The 21,439-nt window shown below is 40.7% G+C and overlaps 1 protein-coding gene across 1 annotated transcript in view; it reads right to left on the reverse strand.

Annotated features, from left to right (window-relative positions):
- The window catches only part of LOC135512298 (wings apart-like protein homolog), a 32,885-nt gene extending 15,040 nt beyond the window's left edge, over nucleotides 1-17,845 (reverse strand). The window contains exons 1-6 of the mRNA XM_064934184.1: nucleotides 17,590-17,845; nucleotides 12,938-13,330; nucleotides 9,209-9,938; nucleotides 8,575-8,873; nucleotides 8,240-8,361; nucleotides 2,295-2,390 (exon numbers count right to left, since the gene is read on the reverse strand). Coding sequence (XP_064790256.1) covers nucleotides 2,295-2,390; nucleotides 8,240-8,361; nucleotides 8,575-8,873; nucleotides 9,209-9,938; nucleotides 12,938-13,304 — 1,614 coding nt within the window. The 5' untranslated portion in view covers nucleotides 13,305-13,330; nucleotides 17,590-17,845. The remainder of the gene's footprint in view (nucleotides 1-2,294; nucleotides 2,391-8,239; nucleotides 8,362-8,574; nucleotides 8,874-9,208; nucleotides 9,939-12,937; nucleotides 13,331-17,589) is intronic.
- Between the last annotated feature and the right edge of the window lie 3,594 nt (nucleotides 17,846-21,439).

Consider the following 21,439-nt stretch of genomic DNA (forward strand, 5'->3'; position numbering starts at 1 on the left):
TTAAGAGGAATGATTCCATTAATGTTTCAAATGAACTGCCAATGTGCCAACATTCCATTCAAACAATGCCATCAATCCACAGCCATACACTGGCTGAAATCAGTTGATGGTAGGACTTAAAACAAGTTGTAAATGCAACAAGTACTGATATTGTATCATCAAATAGCACTCAACTTTCCAAGAAAACAAAAAATGAGACATTTATGGTCAGTTTACATATTTTAAAAAGGCTATTTATACAGAACATTTATATGACCATATATGACCATTTATATGACCATACACAATTTGATATATCACATGCCTTACTATTATTTTCTTGCATAAGAAAAAAAACTGGATTATGCCTCTACTGCCATTCATTCCAATTAGACTGGTTGGGATTTATCACTGACCTTTTAAGGTTTATGACATAGTCCTTCCAGTAATTTAGACCAAATTTGAATATTTTTGAACAAAGCCGTTCTGGTAGTTTCGGGTTCCGCGTGTCAAAGCATAGAAAATCATATGCGGACCACTGCCGGACTAGCTAGATTATCTAATGCATAATGAATCTAGTCCGTTTTCTAGCACTTATATACAATCATCAACACTACTCTTGTTATCAAGTGTCCATTTTTCTGGAGGTCAGCCAGATAGCTTGTTTGCTTCGTTCATGGAAGAAATGCTAGCTAGCTACATTTGCGGCTGACCTGTATGCTAGCCAGGGCCATGTATTTATATGCATACATTTTTTAAATAATAAATAAACAAACACATAGCCAGCCAGCTAGCTCTAAATACAATGTTGGATAGCTAAAATCGGTTCCATCTATCTCACCATATTTTAACTTACCCAATCTTCAGCCACTGGCACTTTGCAGCATCCATTACTCAAAAACAGTAACGTTAGCCAGTTAATGTTACCTAGCCCATCTGTAGCCCTCAACGACCTAGCTAGCCGAGTTCCAGTTATTGTCATTATTTTTCAGCCATCTTGTTGGAACACCGAATGACCACAAGCTGCCTGCCAGTGGGTGCAGTAGCTAGCTAGTCCTGCCTTGCCATTGCATTGGCTATCGTGCCAGCACGCATGGATGAATGCAGATGTTAGTCATGTAAAGTTAGCAAGCAAAGACAACCCTCGTTTTCAATTAATAAGATGGCTTGGTAGCTACATCAGCACACAAATATATCCTTACCCAGTGCCGATGATGGTTCCATAACCTCGTAGCCCCAGCTCAGCGAATGGCAGGCTATCAGGAAGTGTACTAGCTAGCTACTTGTCTGGCATAAGCCTAGCCTACATGTTGACCTATAATCATTGCAATTTGACTGTTTTCCTCTGCTAGCCATCTAGCTACCAGGTTTGGACTAGTTGCCTGCTTAATTGCTAGTAACTGAATGTTATACATAGAAAATAACCTCTGTTTAAAATATTTTATTTCTTGACTGTAATGTCCATCTATGAATGAGTGAACAGAAAGGCTACCATTGTTGTTTATTGAAAACAAACCGGTTTTGGACTTAGTCAACTAATGTGAGGCTGTGTGTCCCGAATGGCACAGTGGTCTAAGGCACTGCATTTCAGCGCTTGAGGCGTCACAACAGACCCTGGTTCGATGTGATTGGAGTTCCATAGGGCAGTGCACAATTGACCCTGTGTCGTCTGGGTTAGGGTTTGGCCGAGGTAGTCAGTCATTGTAAAATAAGAATTTGTTCTTAACTGACTTGCCTTGTTAAATAAAGGTTCAATAAATTAAAAAATAACCATTTGCTTGATCATTTCAAGATACACCATGAAATAGCACTGCGACATTGCAATAACATAATCCATTGTCAAAGTCGATTTTGCCGGCTCCTTACCCCAGGTGATTACTGATTTGTAAATACAGAGGACAACTATACAGAGAATCATGCACAGAATGTAACTTTCTCCACGCGGAACTACATCTGTTGTGAGACATTGTGATCTCTCATATAGGATCTCTATGGTTACAACCATCTCCTCCATTAGTTGTTTTTTCATTTGTTGTAATGCCAAACAAAAACAGCATTTCAAGTGCACACTTGTCCAACCACACAATTTGAATGACCATTCTATTTCAGCTTACCCAAGCTGTTTTGATCTAAAATTGCAAGTAAAAATGTAATTACCTTTCAATATCGTGCAGCCCTAGGTCAATGCATTATTCTAGGACATCACATTGTTAGACAACACATGGTTATCTTCGTGCTAGAGATAGCAAATTCAATAGAGAGAGGGAGAGAGAGAGAATGTGTGTGCCTTGCTAGTGTCCTAGAGTAGTTCTCACCGGAGCAGTGTGCGCGCGGGCCAGGGGTGGCATGGGCATCTCTTCAGGCTCGGGCTGGTTCCAGTGGCGGGCATTGTACACAGCTTTAGCAGGGGACTGCACACAACAAAAACAACCACAGATCCAGGGTAAGTACAGTAGCAGTAGAAATGATGACATAGGTTTCAGTAGCAGTGGATAAGATTCAACATGATTGCCTAAAACCAAAGGCATACTTGACCTGTGTCCTCAGTTTTGGGAACAGTGAGCAAGACACACATCTGACGTGTTGTTATTATTAGCATCATAATCACCATACGAGCGGAATGGTGGAGACTGCTGAACGCAACTTCATAACGTCTACACTTATGACCCTGCATGGCTCGTTTCATCAACACCTTGCTTTCAGAATCAGACTCCAGGACAAAAATGGTCAACTAGACCTGGGTCACTTTAAACATTTACCAGAAACGTGACTACTTCCGAAATAAATACATAAATCCCCTATATTTCCACTCTGAGACATTTATGTTCATCCAATCTTATCATTCTAGCCTATCCAGGTCTGAGGAAGCTCACTTCGTCATTATCAAAACATTAGATCTGATAGAGTGGTGAGTTGGTGATGGAAGGAATACAAAAATCAGAGATACTTGTATGTCTGAATTATCTTAATTTCCTAGGTAGACCTTTCAGTATGTTCTAACATTGCATTCTAATGAAAAACCATACATTTTTTAATTAGTCCAGAGCATGTCCTGAATATGAAATGGCCTTTATTGAGAAGATGTTATGATTATATAACCCATAAAGCATGCTTCTATCCAACAATGTGAGTTAAGTACATGTCAGAATCTCATGCCAGGCCTGATGGAAACAGCAAATATCTGTAAACTTTCCAAATGTCGACAAAACAAACACACACTACACAGGGGTGGATAATATTTAGTCTGTTAAATTGTTAAGGGAATTTTTATCAATAATGACTAATTATGTATACATTTCAATCAGGACTGACTAATCAGAATACTATTATGTTACTGTAGATGTACTAATCAGAATACTATTATGTTGCTGTATATGTATGATTTTTTTTTCTTTAATCCTATTACTGAATATAATGTGTGTAAATATAATCAAGAATTAGAACAATGACTGTCTGTTCCTTGGTAGAAATGAATGAACTATATCTTCAGACTGGCTAGAATGCTTATCTACACAAGAAGACCTTGGCTCGGTCATGAATTATATTAAATTGGTAGAGAGACGATGTGGGAAGGCTTGAGATACTGCCTTTGTACCAGGGTGGGAGAAGAGACGGGACAGTTTGAAAACTAATGACATCATTTTCAGTTTATAACCTGTGGTAAACTGTATCCTGTTCAGTACTCTCGTGAATAAACTCTGCTGTTTGACTTTAAGACTGGGCTCTGTCCATTATTATAAAATAAGGGTCTTACAAATCCTTATGAATTGACAAAGTGTTTAATTTTAATTGGGTATTAAAACAGAGCAATTTAATTCCTGTAACATAAATAGATAATGTGACAAATGACATTGGAAATGTTTTTTTGCGCAATTGTTGGTAAAATAACATAGGGTCGGGCCAATACCAGTATTGCGATACTCGTTAGTATCGTGGCAAGGAAACAAAACATGATTCAGAATGAACTTTTTGGGAAAACAGCACTAATGTTTGAAACAGACATCTGTTGTCATTCAGATTCAGATTCACATTTAATTTTCCAAGCTATAGCACAATATTTTACATACAGCAAGTTTTTAAAGAACCAAATAGTTTGGTGAGCTTCGTGTTTCCATGGAAAAAAATATTGTGATACTGTTATCGACCCAGCCCTAGAACAACCCGAACGTCGAAGTAAACTGCAGTCACACGATGCTATGTTGTGTGGTCCACTAGGACATGGAAAAGCATGCACAGTTTATTACTTAGGCTACATATGAAATACATGGATGTTGAACTTAACAGGGTGGTGAAAGTGCACAGCAATGAATTTGGTGCTTATTTCCCAGAAATCTAATTATGTATAAAAGTCTTAATTTGTATAATGGTGACATGATTATCGGTGCTTGTCTGCCAAATAAAATGATTGCGCTCTGATCCATCGTCTCATCATGTACAGTTGAAGTCGGAAGTTCACAGACACCTTAGCCAAATACATTTAAACTCAGTTTTTTACAATTCCTGACATTTAATCATTGTAAACATTCCCTGTCTTAGGTCAGTTAGGATCACCGCTTTATTTTAAGAATGTGAAATGTCAGAATAATAGTTGAGAGTAGAGGTCGACCGATTATGATTTTAAAGCCAATACCGATTATTGGAGGACCAAAAAAAAGTGGCTACCGATTAATCGGACGATTTTTTAAAATGTATTTGTAATAATGACAATTACAACAATACTGAATGAACACTTATTTTAACTTAAAATAATACACCAATAAAATCAATTTAGCCTCAAGTAAATAATGAAACATGTTCAATTTGGTAAAAAAAAAATGCAAAAGCATAGTGTTGGAGAAGAGAGTAAAAGTGCAATATGTACCATGTAAGAAAGCTAACGTTTCAGAACCTTGCTCAGAACATGAGAACATATGAAAGCTGGTGGTTCCTTTTAACATGAAACTTCAATATTCCCAGGTAAGAAGTTTTAGGTTGTAGTTATTATAGGAATATTTATATACCATTTGTATTTCATTAACCTTTGACTATTGGATGTTCTTATAGGCACTTTAGTATTGCCAGTGTAACAGTATAGCTTCCGTCCCTCTCCTCGCTGGGCTCGAACTAGGAACACATCGACAACAGCCACCCTCGAAGCAGCGTTACCCATCGCACCACAAAAGCCGCAGCCCTTGCAGAGCAAGGGGAACAACTACTCCAAGTCTCGGAGCGAGTGACGTTTGAAACGCTATTAGCGCACACCCCGCTAATTAGCTAGGCATTTCACATCGGTTACACGAGCGTAATCTCGGGAGTTGAGAGGCTTAAAGTCATAAACAGCTGCTGGCAAATGCACGAAAGTGCTGTTTGAATGAATGCTTATGAGCCTGTTGGTGCCTACCATCACTCAGTCAGACTGCTCTATCAAATCATAGACATAGTTATAACATGATAGCACACAGAAATACGAGCATTAGGTCATTAATATGGTTGAATCCGGAAACTATCATCTCGAAAACAAGACGTTAATTCTTTCAGTGAAATACGGAACCGTTCCGTATTTTATCTAACGGGTGGCATCCTTAAGTCTAAAAATTCCTGTTTCATTGCACAACCTTCAATGTTATGTCATAATTACGTAAAATTCTGGCAAAATAGGAGGCCCAAACTGTTGCATATACATGGACTCTGCGTGAAATGAACGCAAGAGAAGTGACAATTTCACCTGGTTAATATTAGGTACACATTGGAGCAACCATACGCACCGCATCGATTATATGCAACGCAGGACATGCTAGATAAACTAGTAATATCATCAACCATGTGTAGTTAACTAGTGATTATGATTGATTGTTTTATATAAGATAAGTTTAATGCTAGCCAGCAACTTACCTTGGCTTACTGCATTGGCATAACAGGCAGTCTCCTCGTGGAGTGCAATGAGAGGCAGCTGGTTAGAGCTTTGGACTAGTTAACTGTAAGGTTGCAAGATTGAATCCCCCGAGGGATTCAAGGTAAAAATCTGTTGTTCTGCCCCTGAATGAGGCAATTAACCCACCGTTCCTAGGCCGTCATTGAAAATAAGAACATGTTAACTGACTTGCCTAGTTAAATAAAGATTAAATAAAAAGGTGTAAAAAATAATTAAATAAATGGAAAAAATCTGCCAAATCGGTGTCCAAAAATACCGATTTCGATCGTTATGAAAACTTGAAATCTGCCCTAATTAAATCGGGCATTCCGATTAACCGGTCGACCTCTCGTAGAGAGAATGATTTATTTAATATTTTACTACTTTCATCACATTCCCAGTGCGTCAGAAGTTTACATGCACTCAATTAGTATTTGGTAGCTTTCCATGAGCTTCCCACAATAAATTGGGTGAATTTTGGCCCATTCCTCCTGACATAGCTGGTGTAACTGAGTCAGGTTTGTAGGCCTCCTTGCTTGCACAAGCCTTTTCAGTTCTGCCCACAAATTTTCTATGGGATTGAGGTAAGGGCTTTGTGATGGCCACTCCAATACCATGACTTTGTTATCCTTAGGCCGCTTTGCCACAACTTTGTATGCTTGGTGTCATTGTCCATTTGGAAGACCCATTTGCCACCAAGCTTTACCTTCCTGACTGATGTCTTGAGATGTTGCTTCAATATATCCACATAATTTCCCTCCTCATGAAGCCATCTATTTTGTGAAGTGCACCAGTTCCTCCTGTAGCAAAGTACCCCCACAAAATGATACTGCCACCCCCGTGCTTCACGGTTGGGATGGTGTTTTTCGTCTTGCAAGCCTCCCACCATATTCCTCCAAACATAACGATGGTCAATATGGCCAAGCAGTTCTATTTTTATTTCATCAAATAAGAGGATATTTCTCCAAAAAGTACAATCTTTGTCCCCATATGCAGATGCAAACCGTAGTCTGGGTTTTTGATGGAGGTTAGGGAGCAGTGGCTTCTTCCTTGCTGAGCGGCCTTTCAGGTTATGTCGATATAGGACTTGTTTTACTGTGGATATAGATACCTTTGTACCCGTTTCCTCCAGCATCTTCAGAAGGTACTTTGCTGTTGTTCTGGGATTGATTTGCACCTTTCACACCAAAGTTCGTTCATCTCCAGGACACAGAATGCGTCTCCTTCCTGAGCGGTATGACGGCTACGTGGTCCCATGGTGTTTATACTTGCATACTATTGTTTTTACAGATGAACGTGGTACCTTCAGGCGTTTGAAAATTGCTCCCAAGGATGAACCAGACTTGTGGAGGTCTATAATTTATTTTCTGAAGTCTTGGCTGATTTCTTTTGATTTTACCATGATGTCAAGCAAAGAGGCACGGAGTTGGAAGGTAGCCCTTGAAATACATCCACAGGTACACCACCAAATGACTCAAATTATGTAAATTAGCCTATCAGAAGCTTCTAAAGCCATGACATCATTTTATGGAATTTTTCCAAACAGTTTAAAGGCACAGTCAACTTAGTGTATGTAAACTTCTGACCCACTGTTATTGTGATACAGTGAATTCTAACTGAAATAATCTGTCTGTAAACAATTGTTGGAAAAATTGTCCTAACCGACTTGCCAAAACTATAGTTTGTTAACAAGAAATGTGTGGAGTGGTTGAAAAATGAGTTTTAATGACTCCATCCTAAGTGTATGTACACTCCCGACTTCAACTGTCGCCCATCTCTGCACTGCATCTGCGAACTGTTGGCTAGAACGCACTGCCAAGACCAGAGTTGACACATTTACTGTGTTTGTGTACCATACCATTGTTCCTGAAAAACTCAGCTACTGTGGGGGGTGCAGTTAATACTTATTATTGGAATTAAAACAAATCTAGTGGTCCTCTTTCAAGGCTTAAAATCACTCGTTTTGATGGTCAGTCTAGACATGTGTGCTATGACAATAGTGTGACTTTGCGCTTGATTTGGTCAAATGCTTGAGTTGAGGCGAGAGGTTCTTGTGATGTTTCTGAAGATGCATGTAATTAGGCCTATCCCATTCATCTGCCTTGCAAAAAAAGCAGTGTTCTATATCCAGAGACGCAAAGCAGCAGGAATCAAATACAATATCACAGCACAGAAATCCCTTTATTGGGAACGTTCTCCCACTGCTCAACCGTGACTGCTTAAAACATTATTGAACATGTACTCACTCCTCTTAGTGACAGCAATTCTATCCGGGTTACCTCATGAGCACCGCTACAAATACACTATGAATCAAACAACTCTTCCCATACACACACATTAAAATAAAATCAGACTTCATAGATCCCTCACCTTTTTGGGCCCACTGAAGATCTTCCTGCCAGTCTCCATGGATTTCTCCCCCTGTTTTCCTGAGCGACCCTTCTGCCCTTCAGACCCACCAGGGATCGAGTCATCAGAAAACTCCAGAATATCTGAGAGGGGGGGAAACAGCACAATAAGGTGGAATCAACATGATGGAAATACATGTACAATAGAAATCCTGTTACATGTTGAAGGAAAACTGACTAAGTAACACATCCTATTTACACTGTATATGACATAGCTTCTCAAATCACCTGTGTTTTTCATAGAGCTAAACTCTTTATTGCCTTTAGACAAACACAAACATCAACAGTATATGTCACCTGTACTGCTGCTGCCCTGGCTGTCCTGAGAGTCGCTGGGCTGGGGGCTGTCCACAATAGCTGCCATTGCAGCTGCTGCAGCCTTCTTGGCCTTCCTCTTCTCTTTGGCCTGGGAGCCCTCCTCTTCATCACTGTCGCTCTCGCCGAGGTCGTCAAAGCCAAAGTACTTGATCTTGTAGCTGCTGCTTCCGCCGGCCACGTGGTCAACTCCCTCCTCCCCCTCGTGGTCACCTTTATCCTCGAAGCCAAAGAACTCCAGCTTGGTCTCCTTCTTGGTCTTACTCTGGGTGGTTCGGGACCTGACGGTTAAAAGAGGAAAAATCAATCAATTTCAAATCAGCAGCTGACATTAAAAACACGAAAACAATAGTCAAAGGTTAACTGTCTTCTTAAACAGAACAGGTGCTTAAATCGAGAAAACAGATTCACCTAGGTTTAGGTATAGTGGAAACATTTGGTAAACCACATGAGGGTGAACTGTGTGGGTATAACAAGGGTCGTTATGCGCTTACCTGTAAATATACAGTTGTAAAATATTAAGCAGTATCAAGCATGTCATGAAGGACCAGTGGGAGGCAACTCAGGCAAGAGTCTTGAGTGTATGGTCTGGGCCACAGCCAGTGGAGTCGTTTACCTGGTGGGTTTGGCTGGAGGTATGTCTGCCTTCTTCCTCAGCCGTCCCGCCTCCCCCAGGTCAGCAGGGGGTGCGCTGGTGATGAGCTCGTCCATGCTGCGCTCTATGGAGTCCTGGATGGTGACGTTACACACCGACAGGCAGGATGGGTGCAGCACCGTATAGTCCCGTACCCGACCCCTGCCAGCAGGTTTAGTCGCCGGTTTGGCCACTGTTGTGATAGCATTAGTGCAACCGCTGGCAGTGGACACACTTTTGGGAATCAGTGCAGCCGGACTGCTGGTGGCTACGGGCAGTTTGCTGTCGCTAGTAGCAGAAGCATCTAGAACATCGGAGGCCTTGTTTGGCTTGGGCCGGATGTATTTCCTAGTATTGGACGGCCTGAGGAGGAACGGGGAGGGAGGGATGTTGTCAACAACCGGTTCGGCCGGAGACTCGTGTTCAGCACTTTTCATCCCACCTGAGGAGAGCCCATCCATGGAAGATGAGGACTGGGGGTCCCCACTAAACCTTGGTGCCTCAGCTGAGTCTTTTTCCTGGAGAGGATCCATGCTAGGGGAGGAGGTAGAAAACTCCTGGGTTCCTATTAGGCTCCATTCCACATAGGGGTCCTTGGGCACCGTCTTTGAAACAGAGGACTGAGCAATAGGCTTCTGGTTACTCTCTGATTTATTTCTGAACAAGGACTGTCTACTCTTTTCTGCACCCTCATTGGACAATGTTTGCTTGCCTGGGAGCACAAAAGAGACAAAAAGAGCATTTTAACAAAAAGGAAGCATTACAAGACAAGCATTATATTGTAAATTACTGTTTCAGATTTTGTTCAACACGGTTGTTTGGTTTGTGTCATTTCTAATCAGTAATCTAATTCTAAATGAAAGGGGTACAGGCCTATTGAGACGATGGCGTTGCAGTAAAGCCCAATTTATCTTTAGTGAGCAGTCAGGGACAGATAGAGACGAGATAAGCTGACACAGAAGCTGGCAGCAGAGACTAAAAGCCCACAGGGGAGCCCATCACTTTATCTTCTCCAGAAACTTCCACGCACCACAGCTATCGTCCCCATTATCACAGACACAGTTTTCCTTCCATAATAAAAAAAAACTGCAATAAATAAAACTGAAATACAAGAGACAGGCAGGTGTTCTTTAGCTACTGTATACACACACATACACACAATTATTCTACAAGCGCCTGTGGAAACAAAACCAGGTTTCCATCCAACCTTTTAATTCAAGTATAGTACATGTCGGATAATTATGTTGTTTTCTTCACAACAGGTCTGATGGAAACACCAAATTTGTCAGTAAACTGATCATTGCTCGACATCCATGTTCAGGTATTACCATACAAGTCTAAACTAGCTCGGCCACTCAGGAACATTTACGGTCTTCTTGGTGAGCAACTCTAGTTTTGGCCTTGTTTTAGAAGGTTATTGTCCTTCTGAAAAGGTGAATTAATCTCCCAGTGTCTGGTAGAAAACAGACCAAACCCAAGATTTCCTCTAGGATTTTGCCTGTGCTTAGCTCCCTACGTTTCTTTTTTATCCTGAAAAACTCCCCAGTCCTTAATGATTACAAGCATATCCATAACATGATGCAGCCACCACTACGCTTGAAAATACTGAGAGTGGTACTCAGTAATGTGTTGTATTTGCCCCAAACATTACACTTGGAGAAACTAGAATGTTGTCAATTCATCCTGTTTTCTACCACAGCAATTAAACTCTGTAACTGTTTAAGTCACCATTGGCCTCATGGTGAAATCCCGAGTTACGAAATACACCTGTATCTTTGTAGTGACTGCAGGTATTGATACACCACCCAAAGTGTAATTAATAACTTCATCATGCGCAGGGATATTCAATGTCTTCTTTTTTAACCATCTACCAATAGGTGCCCTTCTTTCCGAGAAATTGGAAAACCTCCCTGGTCTTTGTGGTTGAATCTGTTTGAAATTCACTATTCGACCGATAATTGTGTGTGGGGTACAGAGATGAGGTAGTCATTCAAAAATCATGTTAAACACCATTATTGCACACAGAGTGAGTCCATGCAACGTATGAGACTTATTAAGCAAATGTTTACTCCAACTTATTTAGACTTGCCATAACAAAGTGGTTGAATACTCAAAACATTTCAGCTTACCGGTACATTTTTTTATGAATTTGTAAACATTTCTAAAAAAATAATTCCACCTTGACATTATGGGATATTGTGTGTAGTACAGTGACACAAAATGTAATTATTTAAATCAATTATAAATTCAGTCTGTAACAACAAAAATATGGAAAAAGTCTGAAGGCACTGTATGTTGTGTGGTCCTCCCACTACGACTCGGGAAAAGCACACAGTTTATTAGGCTACAGATGAAATAAGTTATGATGAACATCACAGGGTGGTGAAAGTGCACGGTGATGAGCTGGTTTGTGTCAAGAACGGCAACGCTGCAGGGTTTTTCATGCTCAACAGTTTCCCCTGTGTATCATGAATGGTCTACCATCCAAAGGACTCCAGACAATTTGACAAATGTGTGAAGCATTGGATTCAACATTGGCCAGCATCGCTATGGAACGCTTTTGACACCTTGTAGAGTTCATGCCCTGACGAATTGAGGCTGTTCTGAAGTGGGGACAAGTCAATATTAGATAGGTGTTTCTAATGTTTGGTATACTCAGTATTTATTGGGACTATATGAATTCTAGCTACTTCTGAAGCACATGTGCCCTAGAAACGAATATGTAACACTGTAAAAGACATTTGTTTATTATAAAATCTAAAATGTTGATACGAACACCTGTCATTGAAATTACAAAGTCATTTGTGGGAAATTCGGTGTCCACATTGTGTTAAGAAAACAAAATGTAATAAATAAAAAAAGCACAATTTTCCTATTGCGATGCATTACATTTAAAATTGTAGTCTCTTTAAAAACATCAGGTTTGTGGTGACGACATGCAAGAGATCTGTCATTCATTCATTGCTATGATCATTGAAGCTATCCTTTCTATTGTCTTTTTGTGCCTCCAAATGCTTGGATATAAATGGTAAGGTTACCAGGTTGCCAGCTAGCTAGCCAATGAGTTAATGTGATCAATGTGATCTGTTTGAGAACAGGCCACGACATGGTTAAGATTTTTTTTAAAGCAAGCAATTTTCGCTCTAGTAATGGTGCAAACATGACGCAATTAAATATGAACTCACCTTTTTAAAAAAAAAACAACAGTACAGCGAAGCCTTATCAGTACAACAATTATTACCTGGGAGATATTTTTCCTAGCCGCTCAGTGCTCCCAAAATAAAACTCCTGATCACACAGCAAAATATTTTGTTGCACTTTAGAGCCCTGAAAAAAAGCAACATTTCTTTTGTAACAAAACCCCTCAGTAGAGCTGAAAAAGCAATGGAAACCCATTTAACTTGGATTTTTTTTTTTTGGTACATGAGAATTTAACCGCAAAAGTTATTTTTATGTGCACTACGGCATCAAGCACATCCTTTTATCCACAACAACTCAATTTGATGGAAACATCTCTGGAAAAGCCACATATTTTTTTCATTCAGATTTTAGAATGTTCTCATGAAAGTCTGTTGCTAATTGGATGGAAATCTAGCTCGTGACAAAGTGCACACAACATCTCATTCTAAACTTCTGAGAGCATCCTCTCGAATGAACATATCCAACATGTTTATGGCCAACAGTCAGAGTTATCTGCCATCCAGTTCTTACCTGTAGATGTGCTGTTGGAGTTCCTACTGGTATCCACTGGTACTGTGGCTGTAGCAGAAGGCAGGTTACTGGCCTCACCCTCAGTCGGTTTAGACTGGGGCACACCGAAGGAGGTGACAGGCTTGGACTCATCGTCGCTGTCAAAACCAAAAGGATCTTCTGAGCTGTCATCATCCTCAATCCGGGGCCTCTTGAGTAACTCGACTACTTCAGGCTTCAGAGTGGGCCGCTTAGAGCCCAGTTGGGCCTTGTAAGTGGTCTCTCCCCATTTGGTGCTAAGTGTGGCCTTGTTGGAGAAGACCTCTTCAAATTTGGAGTTTGCCTCCCCTCCCTTACGGCTGTAGGTTTTACCAAATCTGGATGTCATGGTGATTGATGTATGTTACATATTCTCTGTAACACCAGAAAACAATATTAGTTTATCAATATTTATCTCACACAAAGCTGGGGGAGGGTGTGTAGGTCTACAGGCAAAATAGGTTGAATGTTTTTCCCTGACTATTTGTGATCAGACAATTAGCATACCTACAGATAGCTAATTAACTGGAGGGGGTCACATACTGCATTTATCTAGCCAACAGATCCGACCCGCTTGCATACAACTGCACTAGGGTCGGAACGCCTTCCAGTGTAGATTAAGGCACAACAAATATTAATAATGAGAAAGGCACATTATCCTTAGTGTTAAACCAAGAAGACTGCTATTTTTTCTCAGAAACTGCCATTTTAGTCCTCATGTTAGCTAGCAATATACACAGCAGCCATTCTGAAATGGCACCAAGTTGAACAACAAAGGAGCTGGTTGGCTGACACTGCCATTCCAAAATGGCTGCTGTGACTTCCATAACCTAGCATGAGGACGAAAAGAACAATTTCAGGTCTTGTGAGTGAGAAGAGACAGAGCAGCAAGCATGCACATCGTGACAGCTTTTTACCAGTTGTAAGTAGGTAGGCTAATTAGCTTGTCATTAGAGATGCCCATGTCCAATGGTCAGTGCTATCCGGGATCCTTGGGACGCCTCTACCGTAAACTAGAGGTCAACCGATTAATCTGCATTTTTGGACACCGATTGTGGCCGATTTTAAAAAATAAATAAAAAATGTAAACCTTTTATTTAACCAGACAAGTCAGTTCAGAACACATTCTTAATTTCAATGACGGCCTAGGAACGTTGGGTTAACTGCCTTGTTCAGGGGCAGAACGACAGATTTTTACCTTGTCAACGCTGAGATTTGATCTTGCAACCTTCCGGTTACTAGTCCAATGCTCTAACCACCTGCCTTACATTGCACTCCACGAGGAGCCTGCGTGGCAGGCTGACTACCTGTTACGCGAGTGCAGCAAGAAGCCAAGGTAAGTTGCTAGCTAGCATTAAACTTACCTTATAAAAAAACAATCAATCTTAACATAATCACTAGTTAACTACACATGGTTGATGATATTACTAGTTTATCTAGCTTGTCCTGCGTTGCATATAATCCATGCGGTGCCTGTTAATTTCTCATCTAATCACAGCCTACTTCGCCAAACAGGTGATGTTCGTGAAAAAAGCACTGTCGTTGCACCAATGTGTAACTAACCATAACATCAATGCCTTTCTTTAAAATCAATACACAAATATATATTTTTAAACCTGCATATTTAGTTAATATTGCCTGCTAACATAACATGAATTTTAACTTGGGAAATTAGGTCACTTCTCTTGCGTTCTGTGCAAGAAGCCAGGGTATATGCAGCAGTTTGGGTCGCCTGGCTCGTTGCGAACTGTGTGAAGACCATTTATTCCTAACAAAGACCGTAATTAATTTGCCAGAACTGTACATAATTATGACATAACATTGAAGGTTGTACAATGAAAGAGCAATATTTAGACTTGGGATGCCACCCGTTAGATAAAATACGGAACGGTTCCGTATTTCACTGAGAGAATAAATGTTTTGTTTTAGAAATTATAGTTTCCCGATTTGACCATATTAATGACCTACGGCTCATATTTCTGTGTGTTATTATGTTGTAATTAAGTCTATGATTTGATAGAGCAGTCTGACTGAGCGGTGGTAGGCAGCAGTAGGCTCGTAAGCATTCATTCAAACATCACTTTCGTGTGTTTTCCAACAGCTCTTTGCTGTGCTTCAAGCATTGAGCTGTTTATGACTTCAAGCCTATCAACTCCCGAGATTAGGCTGGTGTAACCGATGTGAAATGGCTAACTAGTTAGCGGGGTGACGTCACTCGCTCTGAGATCTTGAAGTAATTGTTCCCCTTGCTCTGCAAGGGCCGCGGCTTTTGTGGAGCAATGAGTAACGGATGCTTCGAGGGTGACTTGTCGATGTGTTCCTGGTTTGAGCCCTGGAAGTTATACTGTTACACTGGCAATACTAAAGTGTCTATAAAAACATCCAATAGTCAAAGGTATATGAAATACAAATGGTATAGAGAGAAATAGTCCTATAATAACTACAACCTAAAACTTCTTACCTGGGAATATTAAATATTGTTCAAAAGTAACCACCAGCTTTCATATGTTCTCATGTTCTGAGCAAGGAACTTAAATGTTAGCTTTTTTACATGGCACATATTGCACTTTTACTTTCTTCTCCAACCCATTGTTTTAGCATTATTTAAACCAAATTGAACATAAATTGATTTTTATGTATTATATTAAGTTAAAATAAGTGTTCATTCAGTATTGTTGTAATTGTCATTATTACAAATAAAAAATATATACAAATAATTAAATAAATAAAATGAGTCCGATTAAACGGTATCGACTTTTTTTGGTCCTCCAATAATTGGTATCGGTGCTGAAAAAAACATAATCGGTAGACCTCTAATGTAGACCAATCAGGGGATAGTCTAACTGAATCTAGCTAAGCAAACCATTAAAGTTGAATTACAATCATAAACCCACTTTTGTCATTTCATTGGTATAGTCTACTGACAAGTCAATCCCGCAAACAGGACATTTACAACATTTTGTACTTTGTAGTCTCAATATCTGGCACGTAATAATAACGGCACAATTACCAGAAAACAGCAGGCGGGAGCGACACTGTGTGCTAGCTAGTTAACTAGCATGCTAGCTAGCATATGGTGTCCCTAACTAGCTAGGGTTGTGTTAGCGGGAGGACTCCGGGAGGCAGGGGCAGAAAAAAAGTCAGATAATACTTTTATTTCCCTTTTGAACCACATTCAAAAGTGTCACAAGCATGAGGATGCCATGCTCGAGGCGATTCATGCAGGAACCAATAGGGTGCACCCCAAATTGCACACTATTGGGTCCTTGGGATATACATTTGTGCTAGACCTGGCAACCCTGCTCTACAGTGTCTTTAATCTACACACCCACTTAAGCTTCATGTCCACCAGACTCGTCAAATTCTTTGCATTCTGGCAGAAGTCATTCAGTGTCAATGGAGCCGTCAGCAAAGCTACGTTTGGGATGCCACATTAGGCTGCGGTGTGTTCTGTGGAGTGCTCAATATTTTCAACTCGTGCGCTGCATTTCCATGCGGTGGTACAAACAGAAGTTCATAAAAGTTCCATGGTCGGGATGGAACCATACAGAGGCCAAATGATGATGACTATTGTGTAGTTAGAGAGGAGAAGATACATACACTGGTTGAATGACTGGAAATGTGTCTCTGGAATGAATGACACAATTCAACATTACTACACTTGGGTAGTGTGCCCTGTTGGCTAGTTTTCACAAAACCATCCAGCAGAATGGTGTGCAAAATGAATATGCACAGAACTGTTCTGTGTGTAATTTAGCATGCCATCATGCAGGGCAAGCTAGTGATTTGAAAATCAGTCCTATCTTTGGAAACAACCAGTTTAATGTATTGATGTTGCTAGAGATGAGTGACAGAAGAATAGAAACAAACTAGATTAATTGTTGTAAATGTGCCCTTATGCACGCCGTCTGTTTGTAGCTCTGTCAGCGTATGAAACCAGTAGGTCGATAGGAAAATAACTTCATCCATTATAATTATTAGCTATGGGCGAAAATGATCTTTTACATGCTGCATGCAACCCGTTCTGCATCAAGTACGGGAAACACGGTCTAGACATCCAGCAAAAACACAAGGCATTAGTCTGTTCGACCCTAATGCAGCTGTAAGCAAACGGGTCGGATCTGCTGGCTACATACTTAACGGTGTTAGTTCGCTAACGATAGCCTTTTAACACTATATTTAGCACTAATAGTTATAGCTATTTAGCTAGTTCTAGATGTAATTGAGCAGTAACGTCGTTATTTTCCTCATTGATGTAGCATAGCCAGCTAACTGGCTAGTGAGCTAACTACACAACTTTGACTGAGTTAGTAATTGCAAACCATGGCACGACTGGCTGGTTGATTGGGCCAATGCAAGGATAAGCTAGGCAGTTGTGAAGAAGAGCGACAGCACAGCCAATAGCAAGATGGTTTAGAAACGCTGTCATTGGTTAGTTAACGTTAGTTAGCCATGTTTACATATTAGCCTAGTTAGCTACATTTTCTAACGTTAGCTAGCCAGTAAACGCAGCCTTGAAGATGATTGGTTATTTTCTGTAACAAAACGTGTGGAAATGTATTTCTCAAAATTAGCAATGTTACACATTAAAACAAGACATGGTGCGATATCGCTAACACCGGAAAACACTCAACTCAGACAGTGGGACCGCTTCTTCTGCACCCGGCTAGGCCTCTTCTTAGACTTCGGCGTAATCACACAAAACAAGCGTTAACTCCGTGCAAAGATAGCCACAGTTTACAAACACGATACAGAATGTACCAATGGGAAAAACTGCGCTTATAGCGGTACATAGATGACCGGCATTGTTTTAAATTCTTTCCTGATTCTGGACTTTATTTATTTTGTAGTGCCAATGACTCCCATTCTTCTGCTTCTTCTTCGTGTGGTTTTCCAGCCGACTAGACGCTTTCTTCTTCGATGAGGTTTAACTGCAGTTGGCATCCAATAAATGTTGCATGACAGCCACCTATAAGACTGGAGTACAACTCCCTTATACTTTGCTTGAATAAAGAAATACCCTACCATCAAACACGACACTCACAAAAAAGTAATAATAATACAAAATAACACCACCCTACTCCACTATTTAAATCTATTTAGTACTACTTCAGGCCAACAGCCTGAAAGGATGGGAAACCACCACTGAACACACCCTGTAAGTCCTCTGACATCAAGTCTCACACACCCAAATACCACTCTGCAGCTGCCACCACAAACTCAATGTTCTGCGACTTATATTCCATCCCTGCAGTACAGGTGATAACCATTCCTATAAATGCTAAAAATCCAATCTTACTGAAACATACAATACCAGTCATTCAAGGGTTTTTATTTATTTTTACTATTTTCTACATTGCAGAATAATAGTGAAGACATCAAACTATGAAATAACACATATCATGTAGTAACCAAAAAAAGTGTTAAACATATATTTGAGATTCTTCAAAGTAGCCACCTTTTGCTTTGATGTCAGCTTTGCACACTCTTGGCATTCTCTCAACTCAGGGTGGCAGGGTAGCCTAGTGGTTAGAGTGTTGGACTGGTAACTGAAAGGTTGTAAGTTCAAATCCCTGAGCTGACAACGTACAAATCTTTCGTTTTGCCCCTGAACAGGCAGTTAACCCACTGTTCCTAGGCCGTCATTGAAAATTAGAATTTGTTCTTAACTGACTTGCCTAGTAAAATAACCTTGGAATGCTTTTCCAACAGTCTTGAAGGAGTTCCCACATATGCTGAGCACTTGTTGGCTGCTTTTCCTTCAATCTATGGTCCAACTCATCCCAAACCATCTCAATTGGGTTGATTGTGGAGGCCAGGTCATCTGATGCAGCACTCCATCACTCTACTTCTTGGTCAAATAGCCCTTACACAGCCTGGAGGTGTGTTGGGTCATTGTCCTGTTGAAAAACAAATGATAGTCCCACTAAGCGCAAACCAGATAAAGATGGTGTGATGCTGGTTAAGTGTGCCTTGAATTCTGGCATTCTGCATCGACACACCATCTTGAATTCTAAATAAATCACCAACAGTGTTACCAGCTAAGAACCATCACACCTCCTGCTCCATGCTTCACGGTGGTAACCACGCATGCAGAGATCATCCGTTCACCTACTCTGCATCTCACAAAGACACGGCGGTTGAAACCAAAATTCTCACATTTGGACTCATCAGACCAAAGGACAGATTTCCGTTAGTCTAATGTCCATTGCTCATGTTTTTTGGCCCAAGCAAGTCTCTTCTTATTATTGGTGTTTTTTAGTAGTGGTTTCTTTGCTACAATTCGATAATGAAGGCCTGATTCACGCAGTCTCCTCTGAACAGTTGATGTTGAGATGTGTCTGTTAGTTGGACTCTGTGAAGCATTTCTTTGGGCTGCAATTTATGAGGCTGGTAACTGTAACTCTAATGAACTTTTTCTCTGCAGCAGAGGTAACTCTGGGTTTTCCTTTCCTGTGGCGGTTCTCATGAGAGACAGTTTCATCATAGCGCTTGATTGTTTGTTCAAGTGCAGTCACAAAAACCTTGAAAGTTCTTGAAATTGTCCAAATTGACTGACCTTCATGTCTTAAAGTAATGATGGACTGCATTTCTCTTTGCTTATTTGAGCTGTTCTTGCCATAATATGGACTTGGCTTTTTACCAAATAGGGCTATCTTCTGTATACCACCCCTACCTTGTCCCAACACAACTGATTGGCTCAAACACATTAAAAAGGAAAGAAATTCCACAAATTCACTTTTAACATGGCACACCTGTTAATTGAAATGCATTCCAGGGGACTACCTCATGAAGATGGTTGAGAGAATGCCAAGAGTGTGCAAAGCTGCCATCAAGTAAAACGGTGGCTACTTTGAAGAATCTCAAATATTAAATATATTTTGATTTGTTTAACACTTTTTTGGTTACTACGTGATTCAATTTATGTTATTTCAAGGTGTTGATGTCTTCACTGTTATTCTACAATGTAGAAAATTGTTTTAAAAAATAAAGAAAAACCCTTGAATGAGTAGGTGTGTCCAAATCTTTGACTGGTAGTGTATATCACTTGTTGGTTGATCTCTCTGTACTGGTATAGATCTACTACTCACACCACTCCTCACAGGATCCCTCCGCCTTGACCAATTTTCCTCTTCACTGCCTCAGCAATGACAACTTCCATACTACTCCAACCCTGGAAACCTCAACCTGCCTCTCTCGCACGGGACATTTCTAATCCCCAGCCCCATGGGTACCTTTACAATTAACACATACCAATAGTTTCCCCAATGCTACACATTCCTTTGTCTCATGCCCTTCTGCACACTTCTCACACCCAGGAACCTCCCTCCCACACACTGCTGCCACATGCCCATAAGCTCGACACCTGTAACAACATAATGTATTCGGCACAAAAGCGTGTACATGATAACTTATATATCCTAACATCACTTGGTCGGGCAAACACTCAACATCAAAACTCAAAAGAACAGACAACAACTCTTCTGTTTCACCACTCATGCCACCCCGTCTGCGTCGCACTAAACGACGAGCATCACAAACACCGGGAATCTTCCCCTTCAGCTGGTCAACTTTTACATTTATCGCTGCCCCAGTAATCACTCTTTTCAATAGCGCCCTTTTCTTGAGAGCAAAACAATTCACATCTCTTGCACCCACTTGTTAACATGGGGGGGGGGAGCTGCTCACTCTGATCAGCAGAAACACAAACAATTATCACAAGACTACTTGTGGTTACCCTCACCGATTCCACTTTCTCCAAAAACTTTACTCCTAGGGCTCCTGAGTGGCACAGTGATCTAAGGCACTGCATCTCAGTGCTCAAGGCATCAGTACAGACCCTGGTTCAATTCCAGGCTGAATCACAACCGGCTGGGATTGAGAGTCCCATAGGGCGGCACACCATTGGCCCAGTGTTGTCCGGGTTATGTATTGGATGGGGTAGACCGTCATTGTAAATAAGAATTTGTTCTTAACTGACTTGCCTAGTTAAATAAAAGTTTAAAAAAAAAATTGTCACAGACTCATCTTTATCCCATCTTTATCTTTAACTTCACCACTCCTACCACCTCCGAAACTTTGCCCTCATTCACTTCCATTTCTCCACCTGTCTTCAGCTCACTCTGCTTACACTTTCTATTATTCTTATTTAACAAACCACCTCCTTTTTTCCCACAATTGTTTAACCGACTCAAGCTCGCCCTCTTCCTCCCTCCCTCTCTTAGACCTCCTCTGCCTCTCTTTTTCCCTCCATTCCTCCTCCGTATTCCAGGTATACGTCTCCTTATGATAATATTGCACTTCTCCTGAAATACATCTTGTTCTTGCCTTCTCAAGGGGACGCAATTTAATCGGCTGTCACAATCTCCGTACAATCAGCACAAACCCCTCGGGATGTATCGCTCGCCAGTGCATCCCACTTATAAAGCAGCTGCCTTGTGTTGATGTTCTTCTTTATCAATAGCTACCGCGACGATTTAATAT

Source organism: Oncorhynchus masou, chromosome 24 (genome assembly GCF_036934945.1).
Source record: "Oncorhynchus masou masou isolate Uvic2021 chromosome 24, UVic_Omas_1.1, whole genome shotgun sequence".
NCBI lineage: Eukaryota > Metazoa > Chordata > Actinopteri > Salmoniformes > Salmonidae > Oncorhynchus > Oncorhynchus masou.